General features: G+C 37.0%; 1 protein-coding gene across 1 annotated transcript in view; it reads left to right on the top strand.

Annotated features, from left to right (window-relative positions):
• Ttn (titin) overlaps positions 1-19,206 on the top strand; it is a 265,315-nt gene that overhangs the window by 50,657 nt on the left and 195,452 nt on the right. Inside the window, 4 exon segments of the mRNA XM_047544703.1 lie at positions 1,438-1,499; positions 12,885-15,627; positions 16,407-16,685; positions 18,332-18,895. Coding sequence (XP_047400659.1) covers positions 1,438-1,499; positions 12,885-15,627; positions 16,407-16,685; positions 18,332-18,895 — 3,648 coding nt within the window.

Genomic DNA, 19,206 nt, shown 5'->3' with positions numbered 1-19,206 from the left:
TAGAAGCATAAGAAATGTAGGTCTTTCAACTTGCTTCCTGAGGAATCCAGTACTATATAGTATAGCACTGAACTATCACATAGTGCAGATCTGAACTAGGCATTTTTACCCTAGGATCTCTAGTTCACACAGTTCCAAATAATTCTATTATTAAAATGTTCTTAAAGCAAGAGCTTCTTTTTCTTTCTTTTTTTACAAGTCCAGACTGCCTTCCTTATATATATGAAACTTAAAAGTTAAAATACTTTTAGGTGTTAGAGAGTGAAGGATCAGGCACAGTCATGTAATTGTTTGACATAAATCCAGTATTTATATGTTCCTTTTTTATTTGGGCCTAAAAGTGTTCATACAGGTCATGTAGTTGTCCTCTAAGATCAAGCAGGAATGTAAATCTATAAGCCTGTTTGAATAGAGTTCTTATGTGTGTAATAAACATAGGTGTATCATATCTTTGTTTGGGGACTAACATGCTGCCTTTCCTTCACATCCTAATGACATTCCATCTTCTCTACCTTCAGCACATATTTTATTCTTATAGACACAGCTAATTTATGCCTTTTTCTAAATTTATTCTTACCTAGCAAAAGAATCGCAAACCAGAACAGTTACAAAAGTTACTCTTGGTTCAGACACTAAAAGTATTAAAACACTCAGAGAGTCACAAATTAAAACAACCCATGAAGTAAAAAGAGAATCTTCAAAGAAAACATCAGTTTTGTCTGTGACTTCATGCTGAAGACCACAAGGAACTGAGAAGAAAGGGAGCCAAGGTGGCTGACGCGATGCCACATGGACCGTGGAGCAAGAGTGGCCCCCCTGTGCCAGTGTTTCCCAGGAAGCTGCCCCGCAGATCACTGCGTCTAAAAGTTCTGCCAGTTCCTTATAAAATAAAAGAAATTTTGAGTCTGGGAGTCTTTGTTTCCTTCTTTGATGTGTAATGGGACTTTAAAGTTTGAAGTCTAAAGTTTGAAAGGTGGTTCAAATCAAAAGAAGATATGTTAGCAAAAAAATGTTTAATTCTGCAGGAAAGACTGAGAATAGCCCTTAACTAAAAATGGCAAGCTAGAAAAATGCATGTTTCCAATAAACGTGATTTCATCTCTTAGCGAGTGTACAGTCAATAGGATGGTCAGTTTAAGAAAAGATATATTCCTTTAGTTTGTGGATTGCTTTTCTGAATGCATGCAAAGGCATGGGAATTATGGGACTAAAAGTAGAAATTTAATAGAGAAGCTAAAATAGAAATGTTTTTAATCTCTGTCAACATTGTCATGTACTTTATCAGCTCATTGATTTGTTTGGCATGGACTTTTTGGGTGAATTTGGGGGATGCAGTTTTCTGGTTTTATAGTAAATTATATAAACCATATAAATCATGAATTGATGCTGAAAGGATATGCAGTTAATCACTAAAATATCTTTGTTTTTCCATTTTAGCCCATGAATCAATGTTACATGAGAGGATTGAACAGCAGATTGAAATGGAGATGAAAGGTATTGTTACAATGAATGTGAGATTAAAGTAGAAATTCCAAAGGATTAATAGAATCCTTGAGCCACCTTCTTTCTCTTAGTACTACTGAGAAAAATGACATAGATGTACAAATATATCTCTTAGAGTATATATTACTATGTCGCATGCCTGGTTTAGTATGCTGGTGGTTACATGCATTTTACAGTAATTTTGTTGTATGGAAATTTAAAATCTTATATTTAAACTGTATCAGCCATATTCAACCTCATGTTTGCAGCCATTTTCAAATGTGTGTATTATAAAAAGTTATCATCTTAATGCATGAAATCATGAAGTAGAAGTTTGTTTTCAAAATCACAGTGAACTCAATTGAACAATAGGCAATAACCTATCATTCTCAGAATGCAATGTCATGAATGAATTATGATTGAAATGCTACTTTATTTAGGATGTGTGAAAACATTACATTCCCATTCTTGGTTTACACTTCATGCACATATATCATCTTAACATTGATATGTCTTACACTGGCTTGCAGATAGCTGTCTCATGTGACCCTTATTGCCTGCTTTTCTTTGCATAACATCGTGACTCTATGGCTGTATTAGTTCGAATAAACGCCTTCTCATTTTAATTTAGCTAATAGTTCTTGTATATATTAAATAGTTAATACTCAAAAATATAATAATTTAATCTACAATCAAAAGGATCAGAAAGGGCGTTTATTCCACTCTCTGCAAGTCAGGTAAGATTTTCCCTCTAAGTCATCAAAACAACAAGGTTTTCCTGCTCTCAAAACAAATATGCACAGGACTATGTTATTTTGAAATGCATTTTTGCTTGTTCAAGAAGAAATTTCAACAGTTTGAAGAAAAGACCAGACAACGAACGATTTTCGTGTCAGAATCTTTTAAACAGAGCATGGTGTTGCGTTTATTCGAACAAATATGGTGAGTGAAATTTTTTATGGATTTGTGAGAATCTGTAGCATGCACTTTATTTCATTTTTCGATTTTGCAATTTACTTTCAACTTTTTCGAATACAATGGAAAAGAGTAAAATGCTTTATAATTTAATTTTTTTACAGAATTATTCACCGAGGAGGAAGCTGAACATTCAGAAGGAGATACACGTGATGCTTTTTCAGATTCTGAAGACATAGACCACAGCTCCATGACTGCTAAAAGATATGCAAGTAGAATATCATCAACAAGCTCCTGGCCTGAATATTTCAAGCCTTCTTTTACCCAAAAACTTGCATTTAAATATGTTTTAGAGGGTGAACCTGTTGTCTTTGCATGTAGATTAATTGCCTGTCCAACTCCAGAAATGACTTGGTTTCATAATAATCGGCCTATCCCAACAGGTCTCCGTCGGGTTATAAAAACTGAGAGTGATTTACATCATCACTCTTCCAGCTTAGAGGTTAAAAGGGTCCAACATAGAGATTCTGGAAGCTATAGATTATTAGCTGTTAATAGTGAAGGGTCTGCAGAATCAACTGCCTCATTGCTTGTTATCCAGAAAGGGCAAGATGAGAAATATTTAGAATTTCTGAAAAGGACAGAACAAACACATGGAAACATGGAGGCTTTAGCAGGAAGGAAGGAAGATAGGATAAAAGTTGACCTGAGGTTTACTGGCTCTCCCTTTAACAAAAGACAAGATGTGGAACAAAAGGGAATGAGGAGAACTATACACTTTAACACAGTAAGTCCTGGCAAAAGAACAGATTATATGTATGATGAAGAATATTTAGAAAATAAGTCTGACATAAGAGGATGGCTCAATGTAGGTGAAAGTTTCCTGGATGAAGAGACCAAAATGAAGTTGCAACGTTTACGGGAGGCTAGGAGAATGTTAGTGGAGAAAAAGAAGTTAACTCTTCTAGATGTGTCGCCGGAAATAAGCTCAAGCACTTTGAGAGGCGAACTTAGTGATAAAGATATTCTGTTCTCAAGAGAGGAAATGAAGAGCGGGTTTGTGTTGGAGCTTGCGGAAAACAGAGATAAGACAGATAATTTACCCGAGGGTGTCATCCAGCTCCCATGCACCCTCCCCAATAAAATGGATCAACACGTAGAATCCAGAAAACCTCCCGTGAGCTTACAAACTGCTGTTGATGAAGAAATTCTCCAGACTGAAATTAGACAGAGGCAAGAGGCATTTCTAGAAGAAAATCTACAGAAAGACTATTTATATGATAGGACTCTAGGAAATGAAAACATGCAAGCACAGGGACAGTATGAAGAAGTTATGAGCAATACTGCAATTGAAGAGTCATCTAAATATGTCACTAATGTATATGAGAGTGAGGAAATATATGAGACTCCTGAGAATGTTTCTCAAGTTCCTATACCATATGCCAGTGAATCTTTCGATACACTTGTAAATATTAAAGAAAGTAAAGGAATAGATACTGAAAGAATGAGACAGTGCGATTTGAGAGAATTACAACATGCAGCTTCCACAAAAGTTGATGAATTCAAAAGGGAACAGGAGGAAAAAATGACCAGATTTTTTGAAGATTCTTTCCAAAAACGTTCACAACGTTGTCCACCTTTATTTCTACAAGAAATTGAATCACAGGAAGTTTGTGAAGGTGACTGCTGTAAATTTGTGTGTCATTTTCAAGGATATCCTCAACCCATAGTGACATGGTATAACAATGATGTACCAGTCCCACGTAATCAAGGGTTTATCACTCAAACGTCAGAAAACCATTCAACGTTAACTTTTTCTTCTGTTCATCCTCAAAATGAAGGTTCTGTTACCTGTGTGTTGTTTAACCAATATGGAACAGTAAAAACAACCGGTATGCTTACAGTGAGAGCAAGAGAAAGGTATGATGTCCGACCACAGAAAGTCCCAGTATTCCAGGACTACACGGAGGAGGAGGAAGAGCTGGCTTTGGTGTTTGACCAAGCAGAAGGTGTCCATCCATCTTTGAGTCGAGAGGGCCAAGCAGATCTGCATATGTTAAAAATTCATGCACCAGGTCCTCCCTCTGCAGACACAGAATTGCTCTCCTTCCCTGTAGAAATTCAAATAACAGCAGCCACTCCAACCCCAGAACAGGATAAAGAGTCAAGAGAAATATTCCAGTTGGAACCTGAAGCAACACCTCGAGATCAAACAACTCAGTCACCAAAACACAAATTTATATTCTCATCTGATATCACTAATGAGCCACCAAAAATGTTACAAGAAATGCCAAAGCATGCCAGGTGTAGAGAAGGGGATTCTGTGATTCTTGAATGCTTAATAACTGGTGAGCCTCAGCCAATTGTAATGTGGTTTCAAAATGGAGCCCTTTTAATACAGAACCAGAAGTTCCAGTTTGAAGAAGTTGATTGTAGCTACAGATTATATATTTATGATATTAATTCTCAAGATTCTGGGAAATATAAATGTGTTGCTGAGAACAACACAGGGACTGTTGAGTGTGTTTTAGATCTAACCGTGGAACCTGTCACTTACAGGGAATATAGTCAATTCAAAAACATTGGTGAAGTTTATACACCATATTCCAAAGATCAACAAGTGCAAATTCAGGGAGAATCTGTAAGGGCACATTTTTATGATTATCCAGCTGGCACTTTTACTCCCCCATCAAATATAAAAGAGTATTCTGTAAGGGAGTATTTTCAAAGTCTTGAGACAATTGAGCAGGTAGACCAGAAAGATCAGGTATACTGTACAACTCCTAGAGAAAAACTACCCAGATTTATGCAGGGTGCTTCTAGATCCATGAACATTAACAAACCTCTCAGGGCTGAGCTCATACAATATCAAGATGAAGGGAAAGAGGAACATGTAAGTGGAAAATCAAAGCTTCATCAAGCAGAGGGTACTGCTTATCCAAGTGTTGATGATTTCAGTGATGTTAATATTAGGAAAGAGTTAAGAAATGATTTTGGAAAAGCTGGATCTGAATGGGAAACTGTGCAAGAGGATACCCAAAGAGACCATTTATTGAATATCCACTCTGAGAGAACTTCTGAGAAAGTACAAAATACAAAAGACTCATCTACCATTATATATGAAGAACCCTTTGATGGAGAAAGATACTACCCAGGGAAAAAGGTGAAGCATAAAATAATTGCATTTGAAAAGTTACAACACGTAGAGAAAGGAATTCTAGAAAAAAGACCTACCAAGAAATCATTTGTTAATCCTCCCCAAAGGAAGCTGGAAGACACAGACATTTCATTAAAGCAAAGGGAATCAAGATCAAGTAATCTAAATGCAAATATGCATCAGGCAGAGAAAACGTCTTCAAACACTGAGCCAGATTCAGCTAACGTTGTAATGAATTTGAAACTGCTTTCCTCTCAAACTCATAAGGAATTTGAAGTACAAGAGAGGGAATATCAGAAAGAAATAGGCTCCATAGCTCAATCTGCAGTTTCTGACAGGGTTGAACATGAAGCACCTATTACATTTGACCTAAAGCAGTTTCACTCACAAATAGAGAATGCAGGTGTAATATCCCAAGAATTAGATAGTGGTCAATCAGAAGAAACTTATTTTAAAACCCAACATCCTGCTTCAGAGGCAGCTGACACTGAGCACGTTGTATTTGATCTAAAACAAATGTATTCACATATAGGAGATCCAGCTAAGGAGTTTCAAGGACAAGAAGCTAGGCAACTGCAGGAAATGTACTATAAAGAACAGATTCCTAGCCCTGAGACATTACAATCTGGTACCCAGAGTACCTCTCAAAATGTACAAAATAATATATATACCAAACAAGAAACTTCTCCTGGTCAGGAGTTTTCAAATAGAACTCTGGTGGAGAAAAGTCATACTGATGCAAATGCCTCTTATTTAGAAAAAGAAATCCAACATGTACAGGATCAAAATATAGCAATTTTAAAGACTGAGCATTCTTTTAAGTCCTTTACTGAAGCAATCTGTGATGAATCATCAACCCCATCTGCTGGTAGAAAAGAAACTGATGTTTCTGAGGAAAACAGATCTCTAGAAAACGGAGGGACAAGTTTCATCTCACAGCTGAAAAAAGCAGCAAGTGAGGAAAAACTTTTAGAGATGGAAGAAGAAGGCATCAACCCAGACTTGGCCTCATTCCAAAGGCAGGATGATGGGACACAGGGGGACACAGATGGAACTCATAAAGGTGATGTTCAGGACGCAGATGCACTCCACAGACAGCTTTCTCTCAGTCAGTGCTTGCCATTCTTGATGACTGGAAAACAACCAAATCCAAATGAACAAATAAGCCAAACAATTGATGCCTCGGGAGAAGAAAAAGGTTATGAAGTTCAAGTTCAAAATGAAGCTTCTTTCCCCACTATAGAAGAAGAAAAGATGGAAACTTGTTTTTCAGAGAACCTTCCTAAACTGGATGAGACACATGCAACAGAAGCAATGGAGTCTGAGACCTCTCTAACACAATATTTACTTGCCGCTGGAAAGCATGAGGTGCCTGAAACCAAAGACGCCAAACACACAGCAAAACTTGTCCAGAGTGAATCCATCACTTCAATGGAGGTTGAAGAAGTGACTTTCAACACCGTGTATGAATACTACAACCAAAAACAGGAATCACTAGGTCGTCCATATTCTCCTGAATCTGATATTTCAATCGATGTGGGAAGCATAAGCAGTGAGGAAATTTCGGAGTTAGATCAATTTTATACTCCACCATCATCTGTGGAACATTTTGAATCTCCAAAGTCTCCTGATTTATATTTTAATCCTTCAGCTACAACTAAACAACCAACTAAAAATCCAGGAAGTGACACTATTGAAAGATACTCCACACCCTTAGAGGAAGTTTCTGAAAGATACTCAACACCCCCAGGAGAGACTCTAGAGAGGTACTCCACACCCCCGGGAGAGGCCCTGGAGAGATATTCTACACCCCCAGGAGAGGCTCTGGAGAGGTATTCTACACCCCCAGGGGAGGCCCTAGAGAGGTATTCTACACCCCCAGGGGAAGCCCTAGAGAGATATTCTACACCCCCAGGGGAGGCCCTAGAGAGGTATTCTACACCCCCAGGGGAGGCCCTAGAGAGAGATTTTATTCCTACCAAAGGACCAAACCCCACTAGAAATTTTAAAATGTCCCCATCAAAAATAGAAAGGGAGGACAGTACACCAAACGAGCATTTCCATACACCTACAGAAGAGAGAAGCTCAGTTTATGAAATAAGTCGTTCCGATTCATTTGGCACACCCAATGAAGCCATTGAACCAAAAGACAATGAAATGCCTCCATCTTTTATTGAGCCTCTGACCAAAAGGAAGATATATGAAAACACAACATTAGGCTTCATCGTTGAAGTTGAGGGCCTTCCAGTTCCTGGTGTGAAATGGTATCGAAATAAATCCTTGCTAGAGCCAGACGAAAGAATCAAAATGGAAAGGGTGGGTAATGTGTGCTCTTTGGAAATTTCTAACATTCAAAAAGGGGATGGGGGAGAATATATGTGCCATGCTGTGAACATCATTGGGGAAGCAAAGAGCTTTGCAAAAGTGGACATAATACCCCAAGAAGAAAGGGCGGTAGCACTCCCGCCTCCAGTAACACATCAGCATGTCATGGAGTTTGATTTGGAAAATACCACCTCATCAAGAACACCTTCTCCTCAAGAAATTGTCCTGGAAGTTGAATTAAGTGAAAAAGATGTTAGAGAATTTGAGAAGCAAGTGAAAATAGTCACAGTACCCGAATTTACTCCGGATCATAAAAGCATGATTGTAAATCTAGATGTTCTTCCATTGAACTTAGTAGCTCCAAATACGGATACAAAAGGGGAAGAAGACAGAGATTTAAAAATTGATTTAGAAGTATTTGACATGCCTCCACGTTTTATAACACCTATTTGTGATTTTAAAATTCCAGAAAATTCAGATGCTATATTCAAATGTTCAGTCATAGGCATCCCTACACCTGAAGTTAAATGGTATAAAGAATATATGTGTATTGAGCCAGATAATGTGAAATATGTGATTAGTGAGGAGAAGGGAAGCCACACCCTTAAAATTCGAAACATCTGTCCTTCTGATAGTGCAACATACAGATGCAGAGCTGTGAATTGCGTAGGAGAGGCTATTTGTCGGGGCTTCCTCACCATGGGAGATTCTGAAACATTTTCGATGATAACAGAGAAAAGTAAAGTGACTTTAAGCAGTTTGAAGGAAGAATTGGTCTTAAAAAGCAAGTATGCAGACAGCTTTTTTGAATTTCAGGTGGTGGAAGGGCCTCCCAGGTTTATCAAAGGCATTTCTGATTGTCATGCACCATTAGGCACAGCAGCATATTTCCAGTGTCTAGTCCGTGGCTCTCCAAGACCCACCGTTTACTGGTACAAAGATGGGAAACTGGTCCAAGGAACAAGATTCAGTGCTGAAGAAAGTGGCATAGGGTTCCACAACCTATTTATAACAAGTCTAGTAAAAAGTGATGCAGGTGAGTACAGGTGTGTAGCGACAAACAACTCAGGCATGGCTGAGACTTATGCTGTCCTCACACTAACCTAAAGAGAGATGGTTTAGCACCTCAGTAACGATTAGAATTTGAGTGCTTCCACATTTTCCAAAGTATATGGATCTAATAAACTTCCAAATTAGTCCACTCTATTTGAATGCATTACACCAAAGACCCCTGGGGAAGTATTGTCTCTGTAGAAATCTCATCCTTGTAATACATGTAAATATTCTTTTACCTAACTGTGGAATCCTCACTTGTGTCAATTATGCTGTGTATCATCAAGCACAATTAAATATCTCCTTGGCTACCTAATTGTCTGGACTTCTGCTTTACCCTAATTCCTCCTCCACAAAATTTTAGCAAGGTGCATTCTTGTTTAGCAGACCATGCCAGATGACTACGCAGACAAATTGGTAAGAGAAAATTCCTTCACTCACATTATAAGTCATTTTTGGAATCATAACTCTTTTGCATCCAAAGTATGCTTACTTACCTGGACTTAGAATAGGTAAAATGAACAACAAAAAACAGTCAGTAATTAACTCTATAATTTGTTTTACATTATAATCTTAGTATACTAATTTTGCCTCTTTTTAAGTTATTTTCATTATTAATATCACTCTTAAATGTTTTAATTCTCATTGGGTTTGAAGGGACCAACTGTGCTCTTTCTATGAACAGGGTTCATCTAGATATTTGCAGAATATGCAAATAACGATCTTTACAAGTTTTGGAAATATTTTCTCAGCCTTTGAGATGGTGTCAAATGTAAAGTGTGGCATTAACTTAATATTGGTCTGGGTACAAACAAGGAAATTATCGTCTTGTATTTACATGTAGATTTTAAACTGCATTTCTATTTTGCAGTCTTTAAGATTGCAAAAAAAGAAAGTGGGGCATTTTAATAATTCAGACAATATGGCAATTTGTATTTTAGTGTATATACAGTTAACAAGATAATCTTGTTATTTTATTGAACTTTATCTTTAAAACTAGAAATTAATAAGCATTCAAATTTCATTAAGATGTTTATATTTCTAAAGTCTTTAATTTTGCTTTGCAAAATTGAAAGTATAATAAATTTACAAACCCTTAACATTCTATGAACCTAAATTTTTTCATATAAAATTTAATAAATACAAAGAAATTCAGTTTTCTTGTCTAAAAATGGGTTCCACCAAAAGATGTCAACAATAAGATTTAGAATCATTCTAATGATAACTACTATTAATATAACTTCTAATAAATTTTAGTTTTATAACAGACAAGAGAAATTATTTTGGTAATGAAATTATAAATCTTAACCTCCCTCCAATTCTCAAATGACTTACAATTATCTAGCAGCTTTATTTATCACCTGCACTAGGCAATATTTAAGTAACATAATTGTTTTAAACTCACTAATTTGAATTTAACTATAAAGCACTTAAATTTAATTTACAAAAGAATTCATGTATCCAATTATGCTTATTGTGTTTTTTTCAAATATTAATTTTTTATCCCCATGATGGGAATTCTTTATAGTCATCCAAATAAAAAGCAAATTGGAAGAATGTACAGAAAATAGGCAGAGAAACCAGACTTTCCCTGCACTCCCATTGCCTAGATTTATAAACTTATTTGTTCTGAGTGGTCATAACTCATCAGGATTTAGACACAGCACAATGGAACAGTCACTTCTACTTTAACCAGTGAGCACACACTGTCTTCCATAATAATTAAAACATCAAATCACAAATTCCTGAAATAAAACTAATTCTATAGTTTAGGGACTTAAAAGATTCTATTCTACTTTTAACCATATAATGTGTGTGAAAATTAATCGAAATTCAGATCATAACAAACACAAGACCTTTTTACCCAGACATCTGTATCATAGCAACAGTTTAGAGCCTGTTTCTGGACAAAGAAGAGGAAGGAGGGAAGAAAGGAAGAAAAAGAAAGAAATATTTTAATGCCTTACTGGCTTTTCAGGAAGAACTGAAAAATGTACTTTTATTCACTTAGAAAAAGAGAGCTTTATTTGATTTTGTTCATTAGAATTTTTTCAGTCTCAAATGCACTGAACTCAAGGATATGCAGAATAACAATAAGAAAAATACTCCTTGCCTACACACTTGGCTTACTTATTAATAGTTGTAGATAATTAAATGAGATTTTTATTTTCTGACTCAATGACACATAACTTAAAAGCCTAAAATATTAATTTCTCTGATGCTGGAGAAAGAATTCATTGTATCACACATAGTTGAATTTAGATACAATTATTAGCTGCTACCGCTTTTAACTATACCTTTCATGTTTCAGAACATTTGAATTTCATTTACTATCTTTTTTATGGTTAATGCAAAGTGTTTTGAAGTAAAGAAAAATCTTTGAAAATATTTCAACATGTTATTTTAACTATTTTCACATTCATTCCCTATAGATATTTTGGAAGTTCAAGTGAAGGGAAAGATTTCATGACTTATATAGATCAAATGTAAGCCTAAGAGGCCACTCTTAGTATATTAAATTAGTCAGTGTTGTATGGCTTACTAGATGCAAAAATAGCTGAGATGATTCTACATGCTATATGCAAGTTTTACCAGTGTATTTTCAGCCAACAGACATGAGTCCTATCTTCTAATGCTGTACACTAGAACAGAAAGTCATTAGGGCATATGAGCATTCCATGCAAAGCATTTGAAGTGAACTAATAAAATAATAAAACTGCTTTTTCAGTAAGGCAATAAAACTGCTAGTAACAGAGTTGTTCTACATACCTCACAGATTTAATGAAAAATTGTATTTCTTGTTATCAAATTATATGTCCTTCATACTGTCATCCAGAGTACTGTCTAGAGAGTGTCTGTTATTCACTGTTTCCTGTTCAATAATGCTGTATAGGTTTTCTTCACACAATAAACTACAATCAAATTTCTAATATTGGAGTCATTTTCTCTTATTTATTATTCTTCTATTTTCTTGACGAATATCTTGTTTACAAAAGCTTCATTGAAGGGATATGGCAATTTACACAAGCAAAAGAAGACCTGACTTTCTAGTAACTGCCAAAAACCCTTCTTTTACAAATCCAAATTAAACATTTCCTGTGACCCTGTATTTTTAATAATGGCTTAGTTTCAGAGAGAGTATCTAGAATGTAGATGTTTTCTTTGTAACTAATCAATCTTTAATAATGAAGATCATTTTTATTTTCTTTTTATTTGATTTGATTTATTGCAGTACTGGGGATTGAACCCATGACCTCACATATGCTAGGCAAGTACTTATGACCTCACTGAGGTCACTGAGCTATATCCTCAGCCCCAAAGTTCTTTTTTATTTATTTCGTTTGTTTTGGTATTGAGGACTGAGTCACTCCTTTTTATTTTTTTATTTTGCTACAGGGTCTTGCTAAGTTGCTCAGGGCCTCGCTAAATTGCTGAGACTGGCTTTGAATTTACAATCCTCCTGCCTCAGCCTCTCATGCTACTGAGATTATAGGCAAGCACCACCATACCCAGTCCAAAGAGCATTTTTAAACTGAAGAAGTTCCTACATATAATGAGCAATTCTGGATCTTTTTAGAAGTTGATTAAAATAATCCTGAATTCTTTGTTACAAAAATCTAGTGAGCAATTGTTCAAACTTCATAACAAGGAAAACTCATAAAAACTAGAATTACATAACAAGGAAAACTCATAAAAACGTCTTTCAAATTTATAAACTCCAACAAAGAAGTGGATCAAAACTTGTGTTTGTATGGTAACAATAATTGTATAATCTTATATAATCTAAGAAAATTTTAGAAATGTGCTTTTTTTATAAAAGTTAATCTCAGAATAATCTAATGATTACAGGAAAGAAAAAACAGAAGGCCATCAATTGGTGCCTAATTCTTTGACTAGTTTTTTGTTAAGCAAAATTTTTAGTAAAATAATAATTACTTTTCTCCATACAGAGCTTTCTAGTTTTCTGGCTGCTGAGGAAGGACTTCAATCCTATAGTTCTGACCTTCAGTTATCTCATTTAAAAGAAACACTTGAACTTTTGTCTGAACCTCCAGTTCATTCAACTAAATTTGATGTCAAAAAAGAAGGCAGTGTCCCAAGTTTCATCAAAGAACTGTCAAATGCTGAAATAAGCATTGGGGATGTGGCCAAACTCTCTGTTACTGCTATTGGTATTCCCAAACCTAAAATTCAGTGGTTCTTTAATGGGGTGATGTTAACCCCTTCTGCTGACTACAAATTTGTTTTTGATGGTAATGATCATAGCCTGATCATCCTGTTCACCAAATTTGAGAATGAGGGAGAATATACATGTGTGGCCAGTAATGAGAACGGAAAGGCAATGTGTAGTGCCTATCTAAAAGTAAATTCCAAAGGAGAAGGCCACAAAGAGACAGAAACAGAATCAGCAGTGAAGAAATCTCTGGAAAAACTTGAGGGTCCCTGCCCTCCTTACTTCCTCAAGGAGTTAAAACCAATTCACTCTGCTCCAGGGCTCCCTGCCATCTTTGATTACATCGTACTTGGAGAGCCTGCCCCCACTGTTTTGTGGTTCAAAGAAAATAAGCAACTTTGCACCAATGTTTATTATACCATCATTCACAATCCTGATGGCTCCGGTAAGTTCATTGTCAATGACCCTCAGAGGGAAGACAGTGGCCTCTACATCTGTAAAGTAGAGAATGTATGGGGTGAGTCCACCTGTTCTGCAGAGCTGCTTGTACTCCTACAGGACACAGACGTGACTGAGGCCCCCTGCAAAGCAAAGTCCACACCAGAGGCACCTGATGACTTTCCAGACATGTCATTAAAAGACCCTGAAGTTGAGGCTTTCCATACAGAGCAGAAGATTGCAACTTTTGTAAAGGGCACCATTTTGAAAGCTGCTTTAATTGCAGAAGAAAAGCAGCAGCTTTCTTATGGGCACATTGTTAAAACTAGTGAACTAAGCAGTCAAGTTACTTTTGGAGCTCAGGAATTGCAATCCACAGTCATGTTGGAGCGGGACATGCCCATTCCTGAAAGCACCAGGAAACTTCCTTCCATTGATGGGACTACTTGTATGCAGCCTGTCCAAGAACCACCTTCCGGTTTACAGCTACAGATTGTCCAGTCTCAGAAAACCCTCCAAAAAGAAGATACTCAAGTGTTTCAAGAGTCAGAAAAAATCTTTCCAAGTGCCTTGTCCATTGAACAAATTAGTTCTTTAACAGATGAGCCTCTGTTATTAGGTGAACCTGAAGGGAGTTATCCACAGTCTTCAACAGAATCTCCAGTACATTCACATCCATCCTCTGTGGTCAAAGAAGTACTTTTACCAAAAGAAAAGGTAGTATCTGAAGTGGACAAAGAGCAAGTAATGACTCTTCAAAAGTCAGAGGAACAAAGTGCTCTCATCCTGAGTCAGAGCTTAGCTGAGGGACACGTGGAAAGTTTTGAAGGTCCTGATGTTGTGATTTCTAAGGTGAATTATGAGCCCCTGGTTCCTTCAGAACACACATGCACAGAAGAAGGCAAAATCTTGATGGAAATTGCAGATCTACTAGAAAGTGCAGGACAAGATTTGGCAGTCAGGACTGAGGAAGGCAAGTGTGTAAGTTTCCCATTAGCACTTGAGGAAAAGCAGGTCCTGCTCAAAGAAGAGCATTCTGATGACATGGCCATGCCCCTGAACCAAACCACTGAGTGTAAAATAGAGCCCATGGTGATCAAGGGGGTGCAGGAGGTGCAGGGACGTGACATTCTTTCTAAGGAAAGCTTGCTTTCTGCTATCCCAGAAGAGCAGAGATTAAACCTGAAGACCCAGATCCGCAGGGCTTTGCAAGCTGCAGTGGCCATTGAGCAACCCAGTCTTTTCTCTGAGTGGTTAAGAAACATTGAAAAGGTAGAGGTCAAGGCTGTGCACTTTGCCCAAGAACCCAAATGCATCATGTGTACCTACCTTATTACTTCAGCTAAATCCCTAATGGAAGAAGTAACCATCTCGATTGAAGGTATTGATCCTCAAATAGCTAATCTGAAAACTGAACTGAAGGATGCTTTGTGCTCCATTATTTGTGAAGAGATAAACATCTTAACAGCTGAGGATCCTAGAATTCAGAAAGAAAACATGACGGGTGTGCAGGGAGACTTGGAATATTTTTCAGATTTGCAGAATGTTGAAGCAATCACTGAAGTCGAATCTGAATGCCTTGTGTCCACGGAAGAGGTCAGTTGTTATAAGGTGGAGAGTCAGGTCAAAGATGTGGATGGCACAGTTGCCACTGGAGAGGTGACTTCAGCTGCCATCTCTGACGAAATGCAGGATGAGATTCTGAAACCCTCAGAGGAAAAAGAGAAAGATGCTGAAAACCATACCGAGGAGGCTGGAATGGAGAAGATACAAGCAACTGAGGGCAGCTTACTTAAAGAGGACTACCCTGTCATACAGACACCGTTGAAAGACACTACTTCTCAGGAGGGTGATGTTGTTTCCTTCGCATCATCCATAACAAATGCTAAAGAGGTGAATTGGTTTTTTGAGGGTACACTGGTGCCTTCAGATAAAGAGTTCAAGTGTTTACAAGATCAAAATACATATACACTGGTAATTGACACAGTAAATGCAGAGGACCACCAAGGAGAGTACGTCTGTGAGGCCTCGAATGACCACGGAAAAACAGCAACTTCAGCCAAACTCACTGTAGTAAAGAGAGGTTGGATTTTAAAGATTAAATGGATCAAGCTCTAATACCCACTGGATTTTAGTGATTGAGGTTTTGTCACTGAGTTTTCACTTATCCACCACTTCCAGGATGCAAGTGATTTCGAATAAGAATGAAATGGCCTTCATAATCATGGTTATTAACTATGTTTTACTTGCTGCCTTGTTGGGTAACCTGTTATCATAACTACGATACTACTTATTTTTCAAATAAAACATATTTACAGGTTTCATAATGCCAATAAAATATACTTTTAGTTGATCTTTATGGAAATACTTTAATAATATGTACAAACAGCTATAAATGAACATCTAGCCATTTCTGAAATCACCAATCTCATTCCTAAATTTGAAATAACCATGATTAGTTGTCCATTTGTGTTTAATGTTTCTATTTCTTTTTTGCTATTGTTTTGCTTCATCACTTTGCTTAATATATCATGTTTTTTCACATTACTTTCAATGTTCCTAGTAAGCATGGTCTATTTAAGGAATATATCATGTTGTTATGCATGTAAGTCAATAGCATCACATTTTAATAGTTTTTTTCACAAGTCACTGCAAAGTAATGAATATATTGAGAGCTGTGTATTGTCTCCTTTGCCTTCAATGATCTTTCTCATTTTCCAGTCACTTGTCTTAAACTGCTGCAATCTGTCTCACCTATTTCCACTGTTTTACTTCATTAACAGCAACAAAAGTTAGAAGAAAAAGAAAAATGTGGTGTTCCTGATGAGGAAGACTGCTAATGGACTCTGTTTCCCTTTGCAGCTGCCCCAGTGATTAAGAGGAGAATCGAACCCCTGGAAGTAGCTTTGGGCCACTTAGCCAAATTCACCTGTGAGATCCAAAGTGCCCCCAATGTCCGGTTCCAGTGGTTCAAAGCTGGCAGAGAAATTTATGAAAGTGACAAGTGTTCTATTCGATCTTCAAATTACGTCTCCAGCCTGGAAATCCTGAGAACACAGGTCGTGGACTGTGGCGAGTACACCTGCAAAGCTTCCAACGAGTACGGCAGTGTCAGCTGCACCGCCACGCTGACTGTGACAGGTAAATGCCCAGCAGTACAGTGGATGTTGTCCCCTCTTTTCATAGTTACTTTCTATTCAGGTGCAGGAAGTGCTGCCAGTGGGAACACCCATAACAAGATGGTAAGCTGGTCACTAGGTACTGCAGAGCCCGTGTGGAACAAAACTCATTATTTATGGTTCTATTTCTATCAGCAGCCGAAGGAAAAAAATAGCTCATTACTTGAGAACAATGTTAAGTTATCAAATGGGTATGGATTGCTTCTTAATATAAAGTACTTGAGGACAGTTGGGTGCTACTAAACGGTAAATGATCTCAATGAATTTAATAGTTTGAAATCAAATAACCAATTAAGAAAAGAATCACAAACTGAAAAGAGCCAGCAAATAAGACTAAAATTTTAAAAACCCTAATGTAAGACAGGAACCTAGTACAAGACTAAAAGCAAGGATTCTCACTCCAGGCATTACTCCTAATTTAAAAATAAGGGCAACTTACACAAAAATTGTGTTCTCAATCTCCTAACTGACCCACCGGATGACTTTCAAAGAGTTAATTAATACTCATCCAATGCCTAAGTGTTAATGAATTCCCTCATTAGCAAAAAAAAAAAAAAAAAAAAAAAATCAGTTACTTGATTTTCCTTCCTCCCTCTTTCACTTTTACTTTCTTCCTTTTAAGAAAAAACATAAGTATGAGCTATGGTATGAGGATAAAGTAGCAGTGCCATCAAGCCATGGAGTGGGAAAATGTCCCTGGGTCAATGGCGGCATCCAGGGGAAGGACAAATGCAGTATATCTCTTTACTATGAAAAAGTCAGGGTTCTCTGAACTTCCTCTTCTCTGCAAACTTTTTACCCGTGAATAAATCTCTGAGATTCTAAGACTCCCAGATCACATGACACAGCTAGTGGTTTTCACTCTGTGGTCAAAGCGTCTCCGTGCAACCAAATATGTGGCATTATTCTTTATAACACTTTTGGATATTTCTTTACCTAAATTACACCAATCCTGTAATGGAACTGAATCAAACCTTCACATAGTAAGAGGAAAGGACAAGGAGGAGGATTTTTGTTTTTAATTGGAAAGAGAGTTTTCTAAAGGTTGGCTTCAAAATGCAGAATGGAAATGGGAAATTACTGATATTGAATATTTTAACAAGTTTAAAATGGCCTAGGGTATGCACTCAAGTGAAGTCATTTCAGAGTTCCCTAGCATTTAACATGAGGGTTAGAAAGACTTTATAAAACTGCTTCAATCTTTTTATAAGTTAATATACCTACTCTTTAGAAGAATTGAGCACATTATCTTTCTTACATAGTCTTCTCATTTGTAGAATAAAGGTATTAATTGAATTATTTTTCAAAAAATTCAAACTATGAATCAGCTACTATCATGAACAATGTTTTAGCAGAATTGCTTCACATAGGAACATTTGTTCTTTGCTTTGATAGATAATTAAAGTAATGTCTCCCTCCTCCACAAAGATGTGTTTCTCATCGTTTTCCTTTGACAAATCTTTTGGTCTTAGTAACATGTTACCCTATTTTATAATGTCTCATGTCTATCTGAAAGATATAATTTATCTTTTCTCTGTCTTGGAACATATAATTATGGCAAGAGCTTTGGTGGAAACTACATGTAATGCTGGAAACTTTCTTTTGCAGAGGCCTATCCACCAACCTTTCTCTCCAGACCCAAGTCCCTTACGACTTTTGTGGGTAAGGCAGCCAAGTTCCTCTGCACAGTGGCAGGGACTCCTGTGATCGAAACCATTTGGCAGAAAGATGGTGCTGCCCTCTCACCTTCACCTAACCGCAAGATTTCAGATGCAGAAAACAAACACAGTTTAGAACTCTTGAATCTTACCATTCAAGACAGAGGAGTCTACTCTTGTAAGGCTTCTAACAAGTTTGGAGCGGACATCTGCCAAGCAGAGTTAATTATAATCGACAAACCACATTTCATTAAAGAGTTAGAGCCTGTGCAGTCAGCTATCAATAAGAAGGTGCATCTTGAGTGCCAGGTAGATGAAGATAGGAAAGTCACAATTACCTGGAGCAAAGACGGGCAAAGACTTCCCCCTGGGAAAGATTATAAAATCTATTTTGAAGATAAAATAGCATCACTTGAGATTCCTCTAGCCAAACTAAAAGATTCTGGAACCTATGTGTGTACAGCTTCCAATGAGGCTGGGAGCAGCTCCTCTTCAGCAACAGTTACCGTCAGAGGTAAGAATTCTCTTCCTTCTGTGAAGGAAGTCTTCATAGACAAACTGTTAACAAGCAATGCGGTCTGCACATTTTGTATTAAAATAATTCCATTTAGCAAATGCTTGGGTCTGGGGTAGTCCTAGCACTGTTTGATTTTATTTTTTCAATGTTCTTCAGAATCCACTTACTTCTGTTCTGTTAAAATGTCTGTCATTAACAAGGCTTGCTTAAAATTTCTTCTAAGAACTTTGTGTCTAGAAATTCTTAATTGTCTTTTATAAAATTACATGTTGTATAGATACAGTTTGGTGGTTTTTCTTTTTTAATCC

This window comes from Sciurus carolinensis, chromosome 3 (genome assembly GCF_902686445.1).
Source record: "Sciurus carolinensis chromosome 3, mSciCar1.2, whole genome shotgun sequence".
Taxonomy (NCBI): domain Eukaryota; kingdom Metazoa; phylum Chordata; class Mammalia; order Rodentia; family Sciuridae; genus Sciurus; species Sciurus carolinensis.
The sequence above is the reverse complement of the archived record's forward strand: the minus strand, read 5'-3'. Positions and strand labels throughout refer to the sequence as shown.